At 40.4% G+C, this 18,130-nt stretch overlaps 1 protein-coding gene across 1 annotated transcript; it reads left to right on the top strand.

Annotated features, from left to right (window-relative positions):
• Positions 1 to 12,135: 12,135 nt before the first annotated feature.
• LOC120693171 (probable glutathione S-transferase GSTU6) lies at positions 12,136 to 13,328 on the top strand. The gene is made up of 2 exons (XM_039976588.1): positions 12,136 to 12,651; positions 12,759 to 13,328. Exons 1-2 carry the CDS (start codon positions 12,325 to 12,327, stop codon positions 13,137 to 13,139), a joined length of 708 nt encoding a protein of 235 aa, XP_039832522.1. The 5' UTR covers positions 12,136 to 12,324; the 3' UTR covers positions 13,140 to 13,328.
• Positions 13,329 to 18,130: the final 4,802 nt, after the last annotated feature.

Below are 18,130 nucleotides of genomic sequence, written 5' to 3'. Positions count from 1 at the left end.
TTCAGGGGCTTCGCCAAGTGCCAGTTGCATTCGGTAAAGGCCTGTTCACACTCGGCGAAGCCTTTGCCGAGTGCAACACTCGGCAAAGCCCCTGCCAACTTTCGGGCACTCGGCAAAGAGTTTGCCGAGTGCCCCGGCGCTCGGCAAAGCCGGAGACACTCGGCATTTGTGCGTTTTTCGGTAGTGCTTAGTTCATTTCTATCTCATTGTAAGGAAAATGACCCCATTAGACCATTGTTTTGTGATTTTGGTGATTGAGTAACAACACAATCAATGGGACTAATGAATTTGTCAAGTGAATATTAATAGATCTCAGGGATGAAGTAAAAAGGCCAAGCAAAGCAAAACATGAAGAAAAAACTCAAAGAAAAAATGAAATGGACGAGTTTTGCAGTTCCCAATAGCACCGGATGATCCGATGCAGGGGCACCGGAGCATCCGGTCGCCGTCGGATAAACCGACGCAAGGGCGTCGGAGCAATTGGCAGCCCTTGTGCCAGGCCAGTTGGAAGGTTGCACCGGATGAACCGATGCAGGGAGCACCGGAGTATCCGGTGAGCATCGGATAAACCGAAGGATAGGCGTCGAAGCAATGGGGTGCACTGGGGCAAGCCACGTGGAGAAAATCTAGTGGCACCGGATGATCCGACGGGACCAAGTCGAAGCGTCGGTGTAATTACCGGAGGATTACTCAGAGAGCATGTCAAGTGAGCTGAAGCAAAGTCTTTAGCACCGGATAATCCGACGAGCGTCGAACTAATACTTCGGTCTATCCGGTGACACATGCAGAAGACCCAACGGCTACTTCAGGCGCAGTGTGACCGGATGCACCGGTACTATACCGTCGGATACTATGGTGCCTGCGCAGAAAGTTGGGTAACAGCTCTAAATGGCTAGTTCGACTTGGTGGCCTATATATATGGGTTCCCCCGGCCATTTGAAGTTTGCTGGAGTTTAAGGACATCACACACACCCAAGAACATCTCTAAGTCATCCAAGAGCTTAGTGTTCATATCTTTAGTCCTTAGCACACTTAGAGAGTGTTGTGTAAAGATTAGCTCTTAGTGAGTGAGAAAGCAAGGCCTTGAGCCCTTGTGTTGTGGTTGTCTTGTGAACCAAAAGAAGATTCGGTGCGCCGGCCACTTGGAGCATTGAAGCTCGCCGGCTCGTCATCGACCCTCCGACTTGGTGTGGAGCGGCGACGACAACCTTGTGCGGGGGACGTGGAGACCCCCATCCTTTATGTAGAAGCTCCTTAGTGGAACCCAGGATCAAGGTGACCGTGATTGAGTTCACGGGAGAGACTTGATTGCCGAGTAGCAATACTCTTAGTGAGTGCTACAACAACATGGATGTAAGTGTGCCTTTGTGGCTAACCGAACCACGAGATAAACACCGCGTCGAGAGTTTGCTTTCTCCTATCCCGCTCTTTAAGCTTCCGTATTTCATAATAGCAATTCTTATTTGCCTTTACTTTCATAGAGTAGTATCTTGTTAGGAAAGGTTATAGGTTGCTAAACTCTTTTGGGATAGGGGTTCCACACTAGAACAACCTTGGTTGCACATCTAGATAGTATGTTTTAGTTTAATATTGTGCAATTTAGTTGGAGCTATAGGTCTAAGTTTTTAGTTGCCTAATTCACCCCCTCCCCTTCTTAGTCTAGAGCACCCGATCCGGTCTTTCAATTGGTATCAGAGCCGGGATTCGCTTCTCTCACAAAGAAAGCCAATTCCATTGGCAATTTGTGTTTACCGGGTCACTTGATCGGTTAGCCTTCACCGCCTAGTGTGTTAGCTCTTTTAGGGGACGGGATGGATTATTTAGGACCTCCTTCATATTTCGATGGCACGGTCTTCCAACGTAGGAAAGTTTTAATGGAAGCTCACCTCCAAGCAAAGGGCCTAAATGTTTGGAGTGTAACTAGTGAGAGAATGAAGGGCAATAGTCAACAAGAGAAGCAACATGATGCTATAGCCAAATGTGCTATTTTAAGCTCTCTTAGTGACAATGTGTTCAACTGTGTCTTTGCTTGTAAAAATGCTAAGGAGCTTTGAAAAACTATTAGTGAGAACCATGAAGCAACAAAAGATGTTGCAAATGAAAAATATCATGTTTTCATTGATAAACTTAATAGCTTCAAACAACTAAATGATGAAAATACCGAAACTATGTACTCACGATTGAATATTCTTGTGAATGAGATTAATTCTTTAGATGTAAAGAAAATTGATTATTTGGAGCTCATTCGCAAGATCCTTCATTCACTACAAAGGCCGGAGTATGATTTGGTGATCACAATTCTTTATGAGAAGGAAATCAACACCTTGACACCAAATCAAGTCCTCAACAAAGGTGATCGCCCATGAGCTACGTCATGATATTAAGCCAAGAGTGCCACCTTCTTCACCAACTCATAGCACACTTGCTTGCAAGCAAGTCAAAAAGTTGAAGAAGTTGGCCATCAAAAGTAGCTCAAGTGAAGAGGAAGAAAAGAAAGAATACCAAAACTCCTCAAATGATGAAAAAGAGCCAATGGACCCCAACCTCTACATGCAAGTCAAAAATATGAACAAATACTTGCAAAAAAATCAACTCAATGGGGTATATGGTCTTCCTCAAAGATGGGCCTCATCACCAACTTATGAAGGTTGAGAAGAGGTTCAAGAAGAAAAAAGAAAAGAAGGAGAAGAAGCCCAAGCATGTGTCATTTACCATCTTTGGTGAATGGGTAAGCGGCGGTGAAGAATTAAGCGCAAGCTCAAGTGATGAATCAAGCAAAAACTTCACCACCCGCACCAACTTTGGATCATCATCAAACACTTGCCTTATGGCCAAAGGTATGGAGAGCGATGTAAGTGATGATGACTCCGATTCTCCTTCATATGAAAAACTTCTTGAACTAGTTAATGAGCACCAAAAATTAATTATGAAGCAATTTAATGAAATTGAAAACCTTAATGCTCTTAATGATCTTAATGCTATCTTCGCTACAAAATATGAAAGTTTGTTATGCAAATTCAAATTGCTTAGTGAAGAGCATGAAGAGCTCAAGTTGAAAATTGAGAGCATTAATGATACTAACCATGTTTCAACTTCTTGCTTTCATAAACCTAACCCTTGCAATGAGAAATACTTTGAGGATGTTGTTGTAGAATCTTGTGATGATCTCATTGCAAAGAAAAATGATGAACTCAAGCAAGAAGTTCAAAGGCTCATGAAGGACTTGACTATATTAAAAGGCAAAAGCATAGAGAGTAATGTCCAACCTTCTCAAGATAACTGTGAAGACATGATGAAGGATCTTGAGAAGAGGTCCACCGTGACTTGCTCAAAGTGACATCACAAAGACCACAAGTCCAACAAGTGCACTCAACCGAAGAAAAAGCTATCGGATGAGAAGAACAAGAAGAAGCTCACAATCAAGAGTTCTTTCATCTACACCAAGCCCAACCGGAGGAACAAAAGCAATAGCACCTTCTATGTGATCAAGAAAAAAATCAATGGTAAGGTGGTTGCTCACAAGGTTGGGAAGCAAGAAAAGAGTTGGAATCACTCCATTTGGTGTCCAAAGATGTCATCATCAATATGAAGGGGCCTCAAATGGTGTGGGTTCCAAAGGAAATTTGAAGCCAAATATGGCTTCGGGGAATTTGGAGGCTTAGCTTACAAGATGTTGAAGATTCAAGCCAAAGAAGCTAAGCTCACAACTTGGACATTTGGTGTCCAAGTCTTCCATAAGGTAATGGTAGCTAGATTTCATTTCAAACATCATATAGCACCATTGCTTTTGCTAGGATGTTTGCATTGTATTTTCCTAGTGCTATATATGGTGGGTTGCTTATGTCTTTCTCTAACCCATGAGTAACCTACATGGTTTGATAAGTGTGTAGAAAGCTACACGTGGTTACCCTTTCATGGTACATGGACTTCATGAGGTATGTATTTCATTTTTGTACCATGAACACAAGTTATAGGGTAAACTTCCTATTATTGTCATAAACAATGTGCATAAATTTGTTTGGTGATTCAAACATTAAATGCACACATTTAGGGGGAGTTCATCCTATGGTTTGTGATTTTGGAGACTAACGTGTTTGCAAGTTTGTTTTTTGTTGTCTCTTTTCGGAGTTAACACTCTAAAAAAATATTGTTCACGCTCAATTAAATTAATAACTCTATAAGAGTGATTATATAAAGTAGTGTGCTTTCATGCATATTGAGCTAGGCTCTATTAAACTTAAATTTTCATATCTAAATTCATAGGTTATGTGCTCATATATTTGCTCTCCTTGGTGTGCCCAAGTGCCTCTCACCTATCCTCTTCTTTCAAGTGGTACAACCAAAGTAACTAAGTGACACCCCCGGAGGTATGTAAGGTTCTAACACTCATTTCAATTGATATCTTTATCATTTCTATAGAGGTACCTCCGTGCATGATATGATCTAAGCTTTCTTGGTCTAAATACCTAGTTGTGCACTTGATTTTCACATTATCATATTGGGCACACACTTTGTGGAAAGCTTAGTTCATGTCATGCCTAGTTTTGTGATTTTATGATCCACCTTAGTAATCACTTAATTGGTATCTTCATTGATATCTTACATTTGGATTATGATTCATGGAACTAACGCTCTAGGCTACTAATTTTTCCCTTCGAACTATTTTGGTTTGCCAAGCCTTTTTAGGTGATTTGATTCCAAAGGGGGAGAATTTGGATCAAAGCAAGGTTAAAATGAGTATCTTCCTAAGGGGAGCAACTTTGATTCCAAATGGGGAGAAAAAGAAGAAGAAGTAGTAAAAATGGGGAGAAACAAAGGGGGATGATGGATTTAGGGGCAGGCCATGTCATCATTGGATGATGGTAAGCATCCAAACAAGTGTAAGTGGTTTCAAATAGATTTCAATTGGTATCAATTTTTAAATTCTTGTAAAATTTATGCTTGCTTTGATTGTGTTGTCATCAATCACCAAAAAGGGGGAGATTGTAAGGAAAATGGCCCCATTAGACCATTGTTTTGTGATTTTGGTGATTGAATAACAACACAACCAATGGGACTAATGAGTTTGTCAAGTGAACATTAATAGATCCTATGGATGAAGTAAAAAGGCCAAACAAAACAAAACACGAAGAAAGAACTCAAAGAAAGAATGAAATGGACGAGTTCTGCAGTTCCCAGTAGCACCGGATGATCCGATGCAGGGGCACCGGAGCATCCGGTCGCCGTCGGATAAACCGACGCAAGGGCGTCAGAGCAATTGGTAGCCCTTATGCCAGGCCAGTTGGAAGGTTGCACCGGATGAACCGATACAGGGAGCACCGGAGTATCCAGTGAGCGTTGGATAAACCGAGGGATCAGCGCCGGAGCAATGGGGTGCACTAGGGTAGGCCACGTGGAGAAAGCCCAGTGGCACCGGATGATCCGACGGGGCCAAGTCGAAGTGTCGGTGTAATCATCAGAGGACTACTCAGTGAACATGTCAAGTGAGCTGAAGCAAAGTCTTCAGCACTGGATAATCCGACGAGCGTCGGACAAATGCTTCGGTCTATCCTGTGACACCTGCAGAATACCCAACGGCTACTTCAGGCACAGTGTGACCGGATGCACCGGTGCTATACCGTCGGATACTCTGGTATCTGCGCAGAAAGTTGTGTAACGGTTCTAAACGGCTAGTTCGACTTGGTGGCCTATATATATGGGTTCCCCCGGCCATTTGAAGTTTGCTGGAGTTCAAGGACATCACACACACACCCAAGAACATCTCCAAGCCATCCAAGAGCTTAGTGTTCATATCTTTAGTCTTTAGCACACTTAGAGAGTGTTGTGTAAAGGTTAGCTCTTAGTGAGTGAGAAAGCAAGGCCTTGAGCCCTTGTGCTGTGGTTCTCTTGGGAACCAAAAGAAGATTCGGTGCGCCGGCCCCTTGGAGCATTGAAGCTCGCCGGCTCGTCATCGACCCTCCGACTTGGTGTGGAGCGACAACGACAACCTTGTGCGGGGGACGTGGAGACCCCCATCCTTTGTGGAGAAGCTCCTTAGTGGTACCCGGGATCAAGGTGACCGTGATTGAGTTCACAGGAGAGACCTGATTGCCGAGTAGCAATACTCTTAATGAGTGCTACAACAATATGGATGTAGGTGTGCATTTGTGGCTAACCGAACCACGGGATAAGAACCCACATCAAGAGTTTGTTTTCTGCTATACCGCTCTTTGAGCTTCCGCATTTCATAGTAGCAATTTTTGTTTGGGAACGTATCTAGTGCAAACCACAGTCTTTGTGAAAACCCATACAAACTATGGCAAAAAAGTCGTCTAAATTCACCAAAAAATCACACATGTAGATGATATGATGATACATAACTTTATAAAATACCTTGTCCAAAATCGACTTCGTTTGTGAGATATAAAAATAACAAATTTCTAATAAATCACTTGGACAGCTTTCTGGCTTGAAATTTGTTATTTTTATATCTCACAAACGAAGTCGAGTTTGGACAATGTATTTTACAAAATTGTATATCATCATATCATCTACCTGTGTGATTTTTTTGGTGAATTTAGACAACTTTTTTGCCATAATTTGCACGGATTTCCACAAAGTTGTGGTTTGCACCAGATATGTTCCTTTCTTGTTTGCCTTTACTTTCATATAGTATCTTGATAGGAAAGCCTATAGGTTGCTAAACTCTTTTGGGATAGGGGTTTCACACTAGAACAACCTTAGTTGCACATCTAGATAGCATGTTTTAGTTTAATATTGCGCAATTTAGTTGGAGCTATAGGTCTAAATTTTTAGTTGCCTAATTCACCCCCTCCCCCCTCTTAGGTTTGAACACCCGATCCGGTCTTTTACTCGTTATATTTCACTTTGAAAATTCAGATTTGATAAAATAGGTTTTGCGTTTGACTGGGGGTGACCCCGAGATAAATAAAATTTGCATCCCTAGCTATATACCATGCATGTTTGGTTCGTGTTCGGTATTTTCCTAATTTTAGAAACACAATACAAACTTGGACGATCATTTACACACGAGAATGATTCCCCTTATAAATACACTAACCCCATCAACCCACACACTGTAATTTTGAGTGTCAAAATTTGTCCATAGCTAAAACTCAAAAATTGTTAGCTTACTCTGTCTCAACTGTTAAATACTCTTCTAACAGAATACTATCTAAATACAGACTATTTTGTTTCATCTAGTTGTGATATACTGTGGTTACCAATAATTCTATACATTTTTTGTTTCAAATTCATGGTTGTTTTTCTACTTTGTGTTACACCTTCTTATGTGTTTGATATATGTTTAATTGGATCCTTAATTTGATTTTTATGTTTAACATGAAAATATCTTGTTTTGTACATGTATGCATGATCAGTATAGTTACACGGAACACATTATATAAGTGTATCTTAAATTAGTGTTTTCAATATAACAGATGGTAGAAATAGATAATTCAGAATTATATACAAGTGTACTCTGGGACATTTTCTAGTTAATTTTGATACTGAATTAGAAGTCACTAGAAACCTAACACGGCTTTGCCGTGCCCTCCAGTGAGTTGAGTCAGTGTTTTATGGTGGGAGAACAGAAAGCATTATAGTATCGTTTCACTCTTTTGATGTGAGTGAAGAACTTATTTATGGTAACATTATGTGATTCATGGATACCGAGTGCCTGCAAATAGAATGTGGTACCTTGATAAAAGTTACATATTAAAGAAAAAATTGTGGATCATATAAATTGAACCTTCGAAGGTTATCACTTGTGCCCATAAAAGAGGAAGGAAAGCATATCAAAGGTAGTAAGCAAAATCACAACAAATCACGTGACCAATTGTCTCATGTCGTAGTACTACAATTGATGTGGATTTTAGTTCATGCATATAGTAGTTAGTGTACGTAGGCAAATGTATATTTTTTTAAAGCAATGTAGGTCAGATAAATCCGTCGCTCCATTATATTCATATAGGTGTTATGGTTTGCAGCCCACTGTTACACTTGGTATATATTTTGTGCATTCTATTATTGTGACGCTACTATTTAAGTAGTATATTATTTTTAGTATCAAAATGGATCTATGGTATTTTTTGCTATATTTATAGTGGTGAAAGGAGGGGTAAATTTATATTAGGGTGGTCGGAGTACAATTAGCTGTATTGAGAAATGATGAGATTTCAACTTTTAATCATGAGGTAGTTGATAGATATGGTGGTATTTTTTAAGCAAGTAGTGGTTATATTAAAATATGATGCATTATAATGGAGGTAGCATCAGAAGTCATAGAAGAATGGAGGTATGATATTAAATTTTTAGTAAAATAGGATTTTATGTTGAATGAATTACGAAAATGTGTTGAATTTATTATAGCAAAGCCAGCTTTAGTTTTAAAATCTTGAGCAATGTTTGTATTCAAAACTTTTATAAAAACACTTTGAATTTGAAGTTGTACTATATAATAAGCTGTATATTTTAAATTATGAGCAACTTTTGTATTAGACACTTTTTAATTTGAAGATGTTTTGGTGTCCAAATTGTAGGTACAATGGATCGCATTGCTCATAATAAAGTTGTAGTTCTTAAAGTTTTTACCAAATTTTATATTGAGCAACTTTTGATTTTAACATACTCTGGTATTCAAATTGTACGTATAATGTTGCTCGTGTATACGTAACGAATGGAACGATTGTAGTTTGATTTAATTGAAATTTGAGGGTTCTTCTTAAAAAAGAGAACTAGCACGATGAGTTGATTTCATCAAAACTTAAGGGTTTTTTTTTATAAATTTCTTTGAACCGGGAAGTTGGACTGTGGGTTGATTTGATAAAAGTTTTAGATTTTTTCGCAGAAAATATCTATGAGAGGAGGCCGGACTGCAGGTTGATTTCACTAAGGATATAGGATTTTTTGCAAAATTTTCAAGCCTCACATGATCTGGGGCATCCGGACGCCTGATCAGATCGCACAATCTGAACTAGAGAAGGTCATCGATTTTAGGTCTTTGGAGATTATAGAGCATTTTTAATAATGTAAAATATGAGTAATTTAGATGCAAATTTCAGAAGATTATTTTAGATCGTTTTGCATAATGTCATACTCCTAGGTGGGTAATTTTATTAGAAAACATAATATCTTGTGACTATGATGGTTTAAGTCCATAGGATTTATTTTTTATAATTTTTGTAAGAATTTTTAAAGCTTATCTATTTTTCTAGCACATTTCACGAGGATTAATAGGTAAGGTAAAAGGGTGATAGGAAATAATTCCAATATCCACCGGAGTCAGGTACCAATCTAGTTAAACGTGGAGTTTTATTATCTACAAATATCGCTAGAAGACTTTCTGGTCCTTGTTTAGATGCCAAATTTTGTTTTACCAAAAACGTCACATCGAATGTTTAAACACATGCATGGAGCATTAAATATGAATAAAATAAAAAACCAATTACACATCTTGTTAAATTGCTTGACGAATCTTTTGAGCCTAATTACGTTATGATTTGACAATATGGTGCTACAGTAAATATTTGCTAATGATGGATTAATTAGGCTTAATAATTTGGTCTCGTAGTTTACAGGCGGAATCTGTAATTTGTTTTGTTATTAATATATGTTACTACTTCAAATGTGTGTCTAAATGCTTCAAAAAGTTTACACGTAAAGAACCAAACATAGTAAAAAAATATATATACTGCTGCAGATTTGCGGATAGGATATTAGTCAACATTGTTTCTACTTGCTGTCCGCATCAGTTGCTCTATGTAATATTCTTATATTCTTAGGGAATGCTCCCACCTTTCAATCCAAGCAGGCACACCCCTTTATTCTTTCCTCTCGCAAAAGAAAGGAGCCGAGGGGCGACGCCGCCACCGTTTGTGCCCCCGTTCCCTCGCCTCCGGCCTCGCTGCCGGTGGCGACGAGGAGCGGGGTCCGTCTCTTCAACAGATTGCCTGTCTTCGTAGGGTCTTAGTCGAGTCCGCCTAAGTTTAGGGTTTGCTCGCCGTCGATGTTCGGCGGTGGAGTTAGATTTTGCCGGAGGAGTGTGTCTCCTCTGCGGCTTGTTTTTCCTGGCAACGCCGGCGATGCGGAAGTGACGGCGGCGCAGCGGAATAATTTCTCCCAGCCTCTTCCGTTCTCCGATGGCGATCTACTCCGACGTCAACTGAGATGCTGGGGAGACCTGTCCAGGAGTCGAGGGCCGGCGCATCGTCGTCTTCTTCAGGTGATGATGTTGTTGACCCTGTTAATCTCGAGGAAGATGATCTTTGGTGAAAATCTGAGCTTTGCTCGGGTTGCCGGCGGTGGAATCGAAGGATGCGTCGTGGGTACGGGAGTTGACCGATGCGCCTGGGAGGCAGTGTACTCGGCTGATTCGCCTAGAAGTAAGCCCTCCTCTGCGGCCTCCACCTTGTGGAGATTGGCTCTGGTGCCCGACGACGATTGGGAAGCGGCTTTGGCGGCGGTGACGAACGGATCTCTGAAGGCTGATGAACAGGATCTTTGGACTTCTTTGTAATTTTCCTTTTTTTAGAGTCCTGTTTGTGAAAGGACCGGTATAATGCGCTAAGGTCAATACATTTTCCTTCTCAAAAAAAAAGGGAATGCTCCCACCATCCCCCCAAAAAAAAGTATCCTAGAAATTATAGGACAACTTAACAAAAAAGATATAATGACCATGCTTACCTCTATATATTATCCAAATTTGGTACTAACTAATTTTTGCATGCATATGTACTTTATAAATAGAGTAAGATGACATGTTTTTTGGGACAAATTTTGAATCCTAAAGTGACTTGTTTTCTTTGGATGGAGGGGTAAGATATAAGATCTTGTGCTTGCATAGTGCAGATTTGGTTCAGGGCTTCATCAAAGGGTTTGCAATCTTTCCTTTGTACTGTCTTGCAACTAGTTTCTCCTTCCTTTTATATTTCATTTGATTGGTAGAAGTACCTTCCAAAATTAAACCGTCAACTTTTCAAAGCTCGGTTCTAGCTTTGAGATGGGATCTAAAGTCTGAAGGTTGTAGACTAAACAATCATTCAGATATGGGAACATGTACATGCACCTTTTGGAATCCATTCGAAGTTCTTCTATATCCCTTCTTTATTTATGATAAATTAGCCTACCAACCTGACGAGCTAATTAGAATTTATATAAAAATAAAACTTATAACTAATAATTATAATTATATATATCACACCCTCTTTCATCTATTAATTATTCTAACACATACTCTAAAATACATATTTAGTATTGCAATAGATTTCATTTTACATCACACCTCCATGTCTATTTGATATATATTTAATTAAATCATTTGTTTGGGAATTGGTATTATTATCTCTTCTATTATACATGAATACATGGTAACACATATATCATGGATAGTATTTTTCTACAAAATAATATATTAATAATCATAGAGATAATAATTTACATTGGTGCACTTAACTATTTTATTATAACTTAGATTCAGATTTAGGGGTTACTTTAACTTTTAATAATAACATAATTGGATAACTTATACGCAAATTTAGGGGATTATTTATTTGCATTATATTTATAATGCTATAGGTGGGTAATTTAGATGAATATTAGGGTTCCTTTGGGTTTTTATTATAATGATAGAAGTGGGTAATTTGATACATGTATAGGAGGTTATTTTGGTTTTAATTTATTATGAAAGATAACAAACCCAATTACTATTATGATTAGAGTTGTCGGATTAACAGTCAGATGTTTATGAGTTTTGTGAGAATCTCTAAGACTTCTCTTTTTTTAGTGTCCACCTAGGATTTTAGGTGGTTTCACGTTTGAGGCTTAAAAGGAGCCTCCAATTAGCAATATTAAAATGCTGAAAACATTTAAGACAAACTGCTTCACTTTCAAAGAATGAGTTAATGTGATTGTCCAATAGGTTTGTGATTTTAAAATTATTTAAAAAACTTTCAAATCAAAAGCTTGACAGCCTTTTTTTCCATAATTAAGCTTTACAGACTTGAACTACCGCTGAGCGGCACGAGGCAGGGAATGAAGATAAGGTCTCGAGAAGTCGAGAGTAATCAATATTGAAAAATTCAGTCAATGCCCGCCTATCTTATCCTGAATTTGTTTACTTTCAACGCCTCCACAACCATCAGTTCTGTATAAACAATTACAAACAGTAGGCATCATGTATGACGAACTGTATGTCTTCATAGACCAAACCACCACAACCCAACATAAAGAATTAAATCCAACACGCCTGTGAAGCTACGAAAAGTTTCTCAGGAGCACGCGTAGGAAGTAGGAACAGGACCATTGCAGAAGCTTCCACAGCAAGAGATGGCCGGAGGAAACGACGACCTGAAGCTGGTCGGGCAGTGGGCGAGCCCGTTCGTCACAAGGGTGAAGCTTGCTCTCCACCTCAAGGGTCTTAGCTACGAGAGCATCGAGGAGGATCTCCGCAACAAGAGCGAGCTGCTCCTCAGCTCTAACCCGGTGCACAAGGCGGTTCCGGTACTGATCCACAACGGTAAGCCCATCTGTGAATCGCAGATTATCGTGCAGTACATCGACGAGACCTTCGTCGGCGCTGGCCCATCCCTCCTCCCAATTGATCCCCATGATCGCGCCGTTGCTCGCTTCTGGGCAGCCTACATTGAAGAGAAGGTATTTCACCTCTTAATCCCAAACATCCCCCAGCTCTTCTCTGCTCTGAATCTCTAAATAGCTCCAGAATTTACATGCTGACAAGATGACAACATGCGCGCACGCAGCTGGTGGCGCCATGGGATCGGCTGTTCAGGGCTAAGACCGAGGAGGAGAGGGACGATGCGATGAAGCAGATGGCCGCAGCAGTGGACGTTCTGGAGGGAGGCCTCAAGGAGTGCTCCAAGGGGAAGTGCTTCTTCGGCGGCGGCGACGTCGGGTACGTGGACGTTGTTCTGGGTGGTGCAGTCTCGTACGCCAAGGCGAGCGATGCGCTCTTTGGTGCCAAGCTCTTCGACGCCGCCAAGACGCCGCTCCTGGCTGCGTGGATGGAGCGCTTCAGCGAGCTGGACGTGGCCAAGGCGGTCCTGCCTGATGTCGACAGGGTGGTCGAGCACGCCAAGTATCTGATAGCGAAGAATGCCGCTCGGCCGGCTTCGAAAAACTAACTGAACCGGCATGGCGACGGCGGCGGGCGTGATTCCTGTTGGGTTGGGGAAAATTATGGTCCTATAGTTTTCAGATATGATTGCAAATGATACATTGTTGCTGGTGGATGTATTTGCGACTCCAATTATATAATTTGTGTAAGGAATAAGCTAAATTGATGTATATATATATGTGCTTGTACGACCACAGAATACAACTTTTTTAGATAGAGGATAAAAATCCGGTCTCCGCGTACAAGGTTTTGTAGGCTTACAGCCAAGGGAAAAGGTTAAAACAAAAGCACAGCACATAGGCTGTAAACACACCGTTCAAAAGGATCTGAAATCCATCACCGAGACAAAGAAAAAGAGCTTGCCCTGAGATACTGGACAAACAGCTAGAAAAAAGAACTAATTCTTGATCCGCTTCAAGTTATTCCAGCCCACATTCTTGTAGAAATCCATAGCATTGACTTCCAAATTTTGACAGACCCTTTTAGAGCTTCTTTCTCTTCTTCTTTAGAGAGGAGGATCGCCCAACTCCTAATCCAGTGTGTTGCTCTAAAGATTACCTGCAAACATGAGTTAGGTTTTAATTTCTCAAACACAGCGTCATTTCAGCTTAACCACAAAGCCTAGCTGATAGCTGCTGCCCGAATCAAAATTTGATTCCTTAGTCTAAAAGGGAAGCTTTTTAACCAAGAACTAAAAAGAGAATTAGTGTTCATTGGTGGGGGGAAACCAAAGGTGATGCTGACAGCATTCCACACCATTCTTGCCATATGGCAATCAAAAAACAGGTGTTGAATAGTCTCATTTGTATCACAAAAACTGCAGCTAGTGTTTCCCTTCCGTTGTCTCTTGATAAGGTTATCCTTGGTTAAGATGACACCTTTGTTTAGGTACCAAAGAAAGATTTTAATCTTTAGTGGAAGTTTCACTTTCCAAGTGATGCATTGTTGGGGAACTCCATCATCTTTCATTATGTCCTTATACATAGATTGTACAGAGAAAGTTTTATTACTAAGGGACCAGCTAAAACAATCCTTTTGGTCATCTAACTGCACCTGCAGTATATAGAATCGACTAACCTCAGCCATTTATCCCTGTTATCCCCCACTAATACCCTTCTCAAAGTTACATTGAGAGGAGAGGTGCTCAAAACATGAGCCACCATTGCTCCTTTATTTTTGACCAGGTTACAAAGGGGCACCGCTAGTTTACAGTCGACCGTAAGGAGGGATTCCCTACGTCGATCTTCAGACCATTATTTTTTCCATTTTTAGTTCTGATAAAAAAGGTTTAGAAAAAAATTAATAAAAAAATTAGAGAGAGAAAAAAATCAAGGAAAAATTTGAACAGATAGAAAATTTTCCAAGAAAAAATTTGGAGAGATAGAAAAAATTAACAAGAAAAAAATTGAAAGAGAAAGTTTTACGAAATAAATTGAAAATTTTTCAAGAGAAAATTTTTTACATCCAAAAATAAAAAAAATCTCAGGTAAAAATTTTGAATAAAAAAAAGAACAAAAACTGCCGGAAATGCCAGCGGCGGGCCTCCCCGCCAACAGCCCTCATCGCGCTGCCCGCCGGGGTCGCACCACTCCGCCGCCGCCACGCATCTCCGCTGCCACCGCGCCTCCCCGCCGCGTCACGGTACCCCGCCGCCGTGCCGGTAACCACCCCCTATCAACACAGCGGTCGCTGCCCCCCGCAGCCGCTCGAGCGCGCCGGCCAAGATCCGCCGAGGAAGAGAAAAGGGGGAAGGGGGAAGGAGAAAGGGAAGGGAAGGAGAAGGCTGCGAGTGCGCCGGCCAACCATGACTTTTGGAAATTACGGTGGATTATAAATTCATCATTGGGGTTATAATGTGATGGGAAATGCACCTTAAAAGGTTTGTCGTCCATGGATAAATCTTCCCAAAAGGACACCTGATGGCCACTGTGGATCAAGAATCGACCCCTTACAAGGAAATGATCCTTAACTTCCATTAAACCCATCCAGAATTGTGAATCTCCCCTCTTCTTCTCAACCTGAGACAGAGTCTTGTTTTGTAGGTATTTTTTCCTGAGTATGTCTTGCCATAACCCTCCTCATTTAAGAGCTTAAATAACCACTTGCTTGACAAACATCTATTCTACACTCCCAGATCTAAAATCCCCAAACCTCCAATACTTTTTGGAGTACTTAGTATACTCCATTCAGTAAGTCTGTACTTCTTCTTGTGACCATCACATTGCCAGAAAAACCTTGATCTGTAGTACTCCAATTTTTCAATACACCTTTAGATAATTTTAAAAAGGACATTAAATATATTGGTAGGCTTAAGAGGACTGAATTAATCGGCACCAATCTCCCCCAAAAAGATATTGCCCTTCCAGCTACTTAACTTTTTCTGAAATCTTTCCTCAATGTCACCCCAATCTTTTCTAGAAATTTTCCTATGGCTCATAGGAATACCCCAAGTATTTAAAGGGTATCATTCCTTCCTTACACCCAAACAAACTCACATAGTAACTTGCCTTTTTTTAGTCTTGCCAAAGCTAAATAGCCCACTTTTATGAAAATTGATTTTGAGGCTTGAAAGATTTTCAAAAGCACATAATACTTGTTTCAAATTATTGGCCTTCACCAAAACATCCTCTAAGAAAAGGATTGTATCATCTGCATACCGCAAAATCGTCCCCCAAGGTGGGGGACTAAACCCCCAAATGTTCTAGTGATTTGGACTTCTCAATCAAAACTAGCATATCTGCAATTATAATGAATAACACCGGTGAGAGGGGATCACCTTGTATCAAACACTTCGTTGTCTGAAAAAATTATCCCAGCTCATCATTCACCTTAACGCTCACACTTCCTCCTATCACAATCTATTCTATCCATTTGCACCATTTTTTTTGAGAAGCCCTTCATTCTCAACACTTGTTGCAAGAAAGACCAATTAACCTTGTCATAAGCTTTCCCAGAATCTAGTTTGAGAATAAGCCCATCCATCTACTTTCTTTTTAGTTCATGTAAGGTCTCGTGCAAAACTATAGCTCCTTCTAAAATATATCGTCCTCGCAGAAAGGCAGATTGAGACGGCCCTATGACCTTGCTTGGAACGAGGTGCGAAAGTTCACCAAGTTCCATTCTTGGACCAGAAGAAATGTCTGCGGTGCTTGGACGACAGAGTTAGCTAACCCAAAAGTCAATGTAAACATCAACATATAGTTTTACGTAGAGAAATTGGACCACAATGATGGGATGGGAGCAACGATGTCAAAGGCTCAAAGCTGGAGCTGGGGGAATCACATTTCGCATGAGGGATGAGTCAGCGTGCTGCTCGCGCAAGACATGCTTCTCGCGCAAGACAGGCACCAATTTACCTACCACTGGCACCAATTTCATCCAAGACTAGTACTTCGAATAAGTAAGAAAACAAATGTACGGGATGGAACAACTTCATAAAAAACGTGAACAATTGGACAACCATGGCTATGACTTCAAAGAGAGAACAATTTGGCACTACTACAGAAATAACATTTGGTCTTGCATATTAGTCCCGGCCACCATTGGACTCGGGACCAATGTCTAGGGGGCAGCGGTGAGCTTCGAAGACTACACTGCTGGAAAAACCCTCATTAGTACCAGGCCGGAACCCCCGGTTTGTACCGGGCGCCGGCCCGGTACCGCTACGCCGGTACTAAATGGGCCGCCACTTAGTACCGGTAAGTAACACCGACCCGTACTAAAGTGCCTGCCATGCAGGTGCCGCAGGTGGAGCACTTTAGTACCAGTCGGTGTTACCGACCGGTACTAAATGTCTTTTTTTTTTCTTTTTTGCTTTTCCATTTTTGGGTTTCAATTAATTCATATTCGTATATGTTTGCATATTCGTATTTGTGTACATTTGCGTATTCACATTCTAGCACATCTGCGTATTCGTATATATTCGTATCTAGCATACAATTAAATACATTTATTATAATTACATAAACTCTAAATATTATATGTACTTCTAATATAAATATGTTAAAAATAAACTCGGGATTCATAATATATTTACAAGTCGTCGTGCACATAAGTTATGTCCGACAAATTTCTACAAGATACTAAGGGTCCTTAGGCGCCTCATCATCGCTGATGTCCTTATTCGGATCCGCTCGACCCACACTTATCCTAGGATTCACATAAAATTCTCCAGTTGGATTTATGACCTCATCTAGGATGAATCCATAGATTGATTCTTGAATTGTTTTGATTCTTTCCGGATGGATGAGGGCTTCCGCCATGCAAGTAATTTGTCAAGTGCAAACACCAATACTTTTAATTAGTATCTAGACGGAACTAAATGCAAGTAATTGTTAGAAATGTTGTTGTATGTACTATATGTTCATGTTGTGACATCGAGCTGCGGCAGGCAAAATCCATTATGTACTCACATACGTAGTAGCCACATAAGTTGTTTCCTGGTGCCTGTCTCATAATCTATATATACATATATATGGGTTATGAAATATTTATGTTGATTAAAGAAACGACAGTAGATGTGCGATATGTATTCGTACCAGCCAGTTAGTGGTGAATTCTAGGGGGGCTAGAGGTGACGATATTCCTATATGTTTTTGAAGGAAGCGAGCCCATGCTTTTTGGATGATGTTTATGAGGTCTTGGTAATAATATGTTGGCTTCCTCAAGGAGTCGTACACCCGAACTCGGCATCTATCGATCTCGATAATAACAAGGATCCAGTGAAACCTGTTTCATGCACATGTATGTATATATAAGAAATGTTGGATATATATACACATATATATAGTGAAGTCAAGAAAAAAGATAAAGAACTCACTCGAAGTTGTACGGAAACAGAATGTATTGACAAGTATTCTGCTTATGCAAGGCCCTGAGTATGTTGTTCTCGGTCCGATTAGGCCATTTCCTGACACTCTCCTCATGTATATTATATGGGTCTATGAAACCGACATGATATATCCCTTTTCTCTGGCATTCTTGAACCTTCATCCTACA

Source organism: Panicum virgatum, chromosome 9N (assembly GCF_016808335.1).
Source record: "Panicum virgatum strain AP13 chromosome 9N, P.virgatum_v5, whole genome shotgun sequence".
Taxonomy (NCBI): Eukaryota; Viridiplantae; Streptophyta; class Magnoliopsida; order Poales; family Poaceae; genus Panicum; species Panicum virgatum.
This window is presented reverse-complemented; position numbering and strand designations above follow the sequence as displayed.

Excerpts from the sequence above, each read along its gene's own strand:
- LOC120693171 (XM_039976588.1), top strand. The coding sequence starts at position 12,325 with ATGGCCGGAGGAAACGACGACCTGAAGCTGGTCGGGCAGTGGGCGAGC. Across the intron at positions 12,652-12,758 it reads CAGCCTACATTGAAGAGAAG|CTGGTGGCGCCATGGGATCG; the intron begins GTATTTCACCTC and ends GCGCGCACGCAG.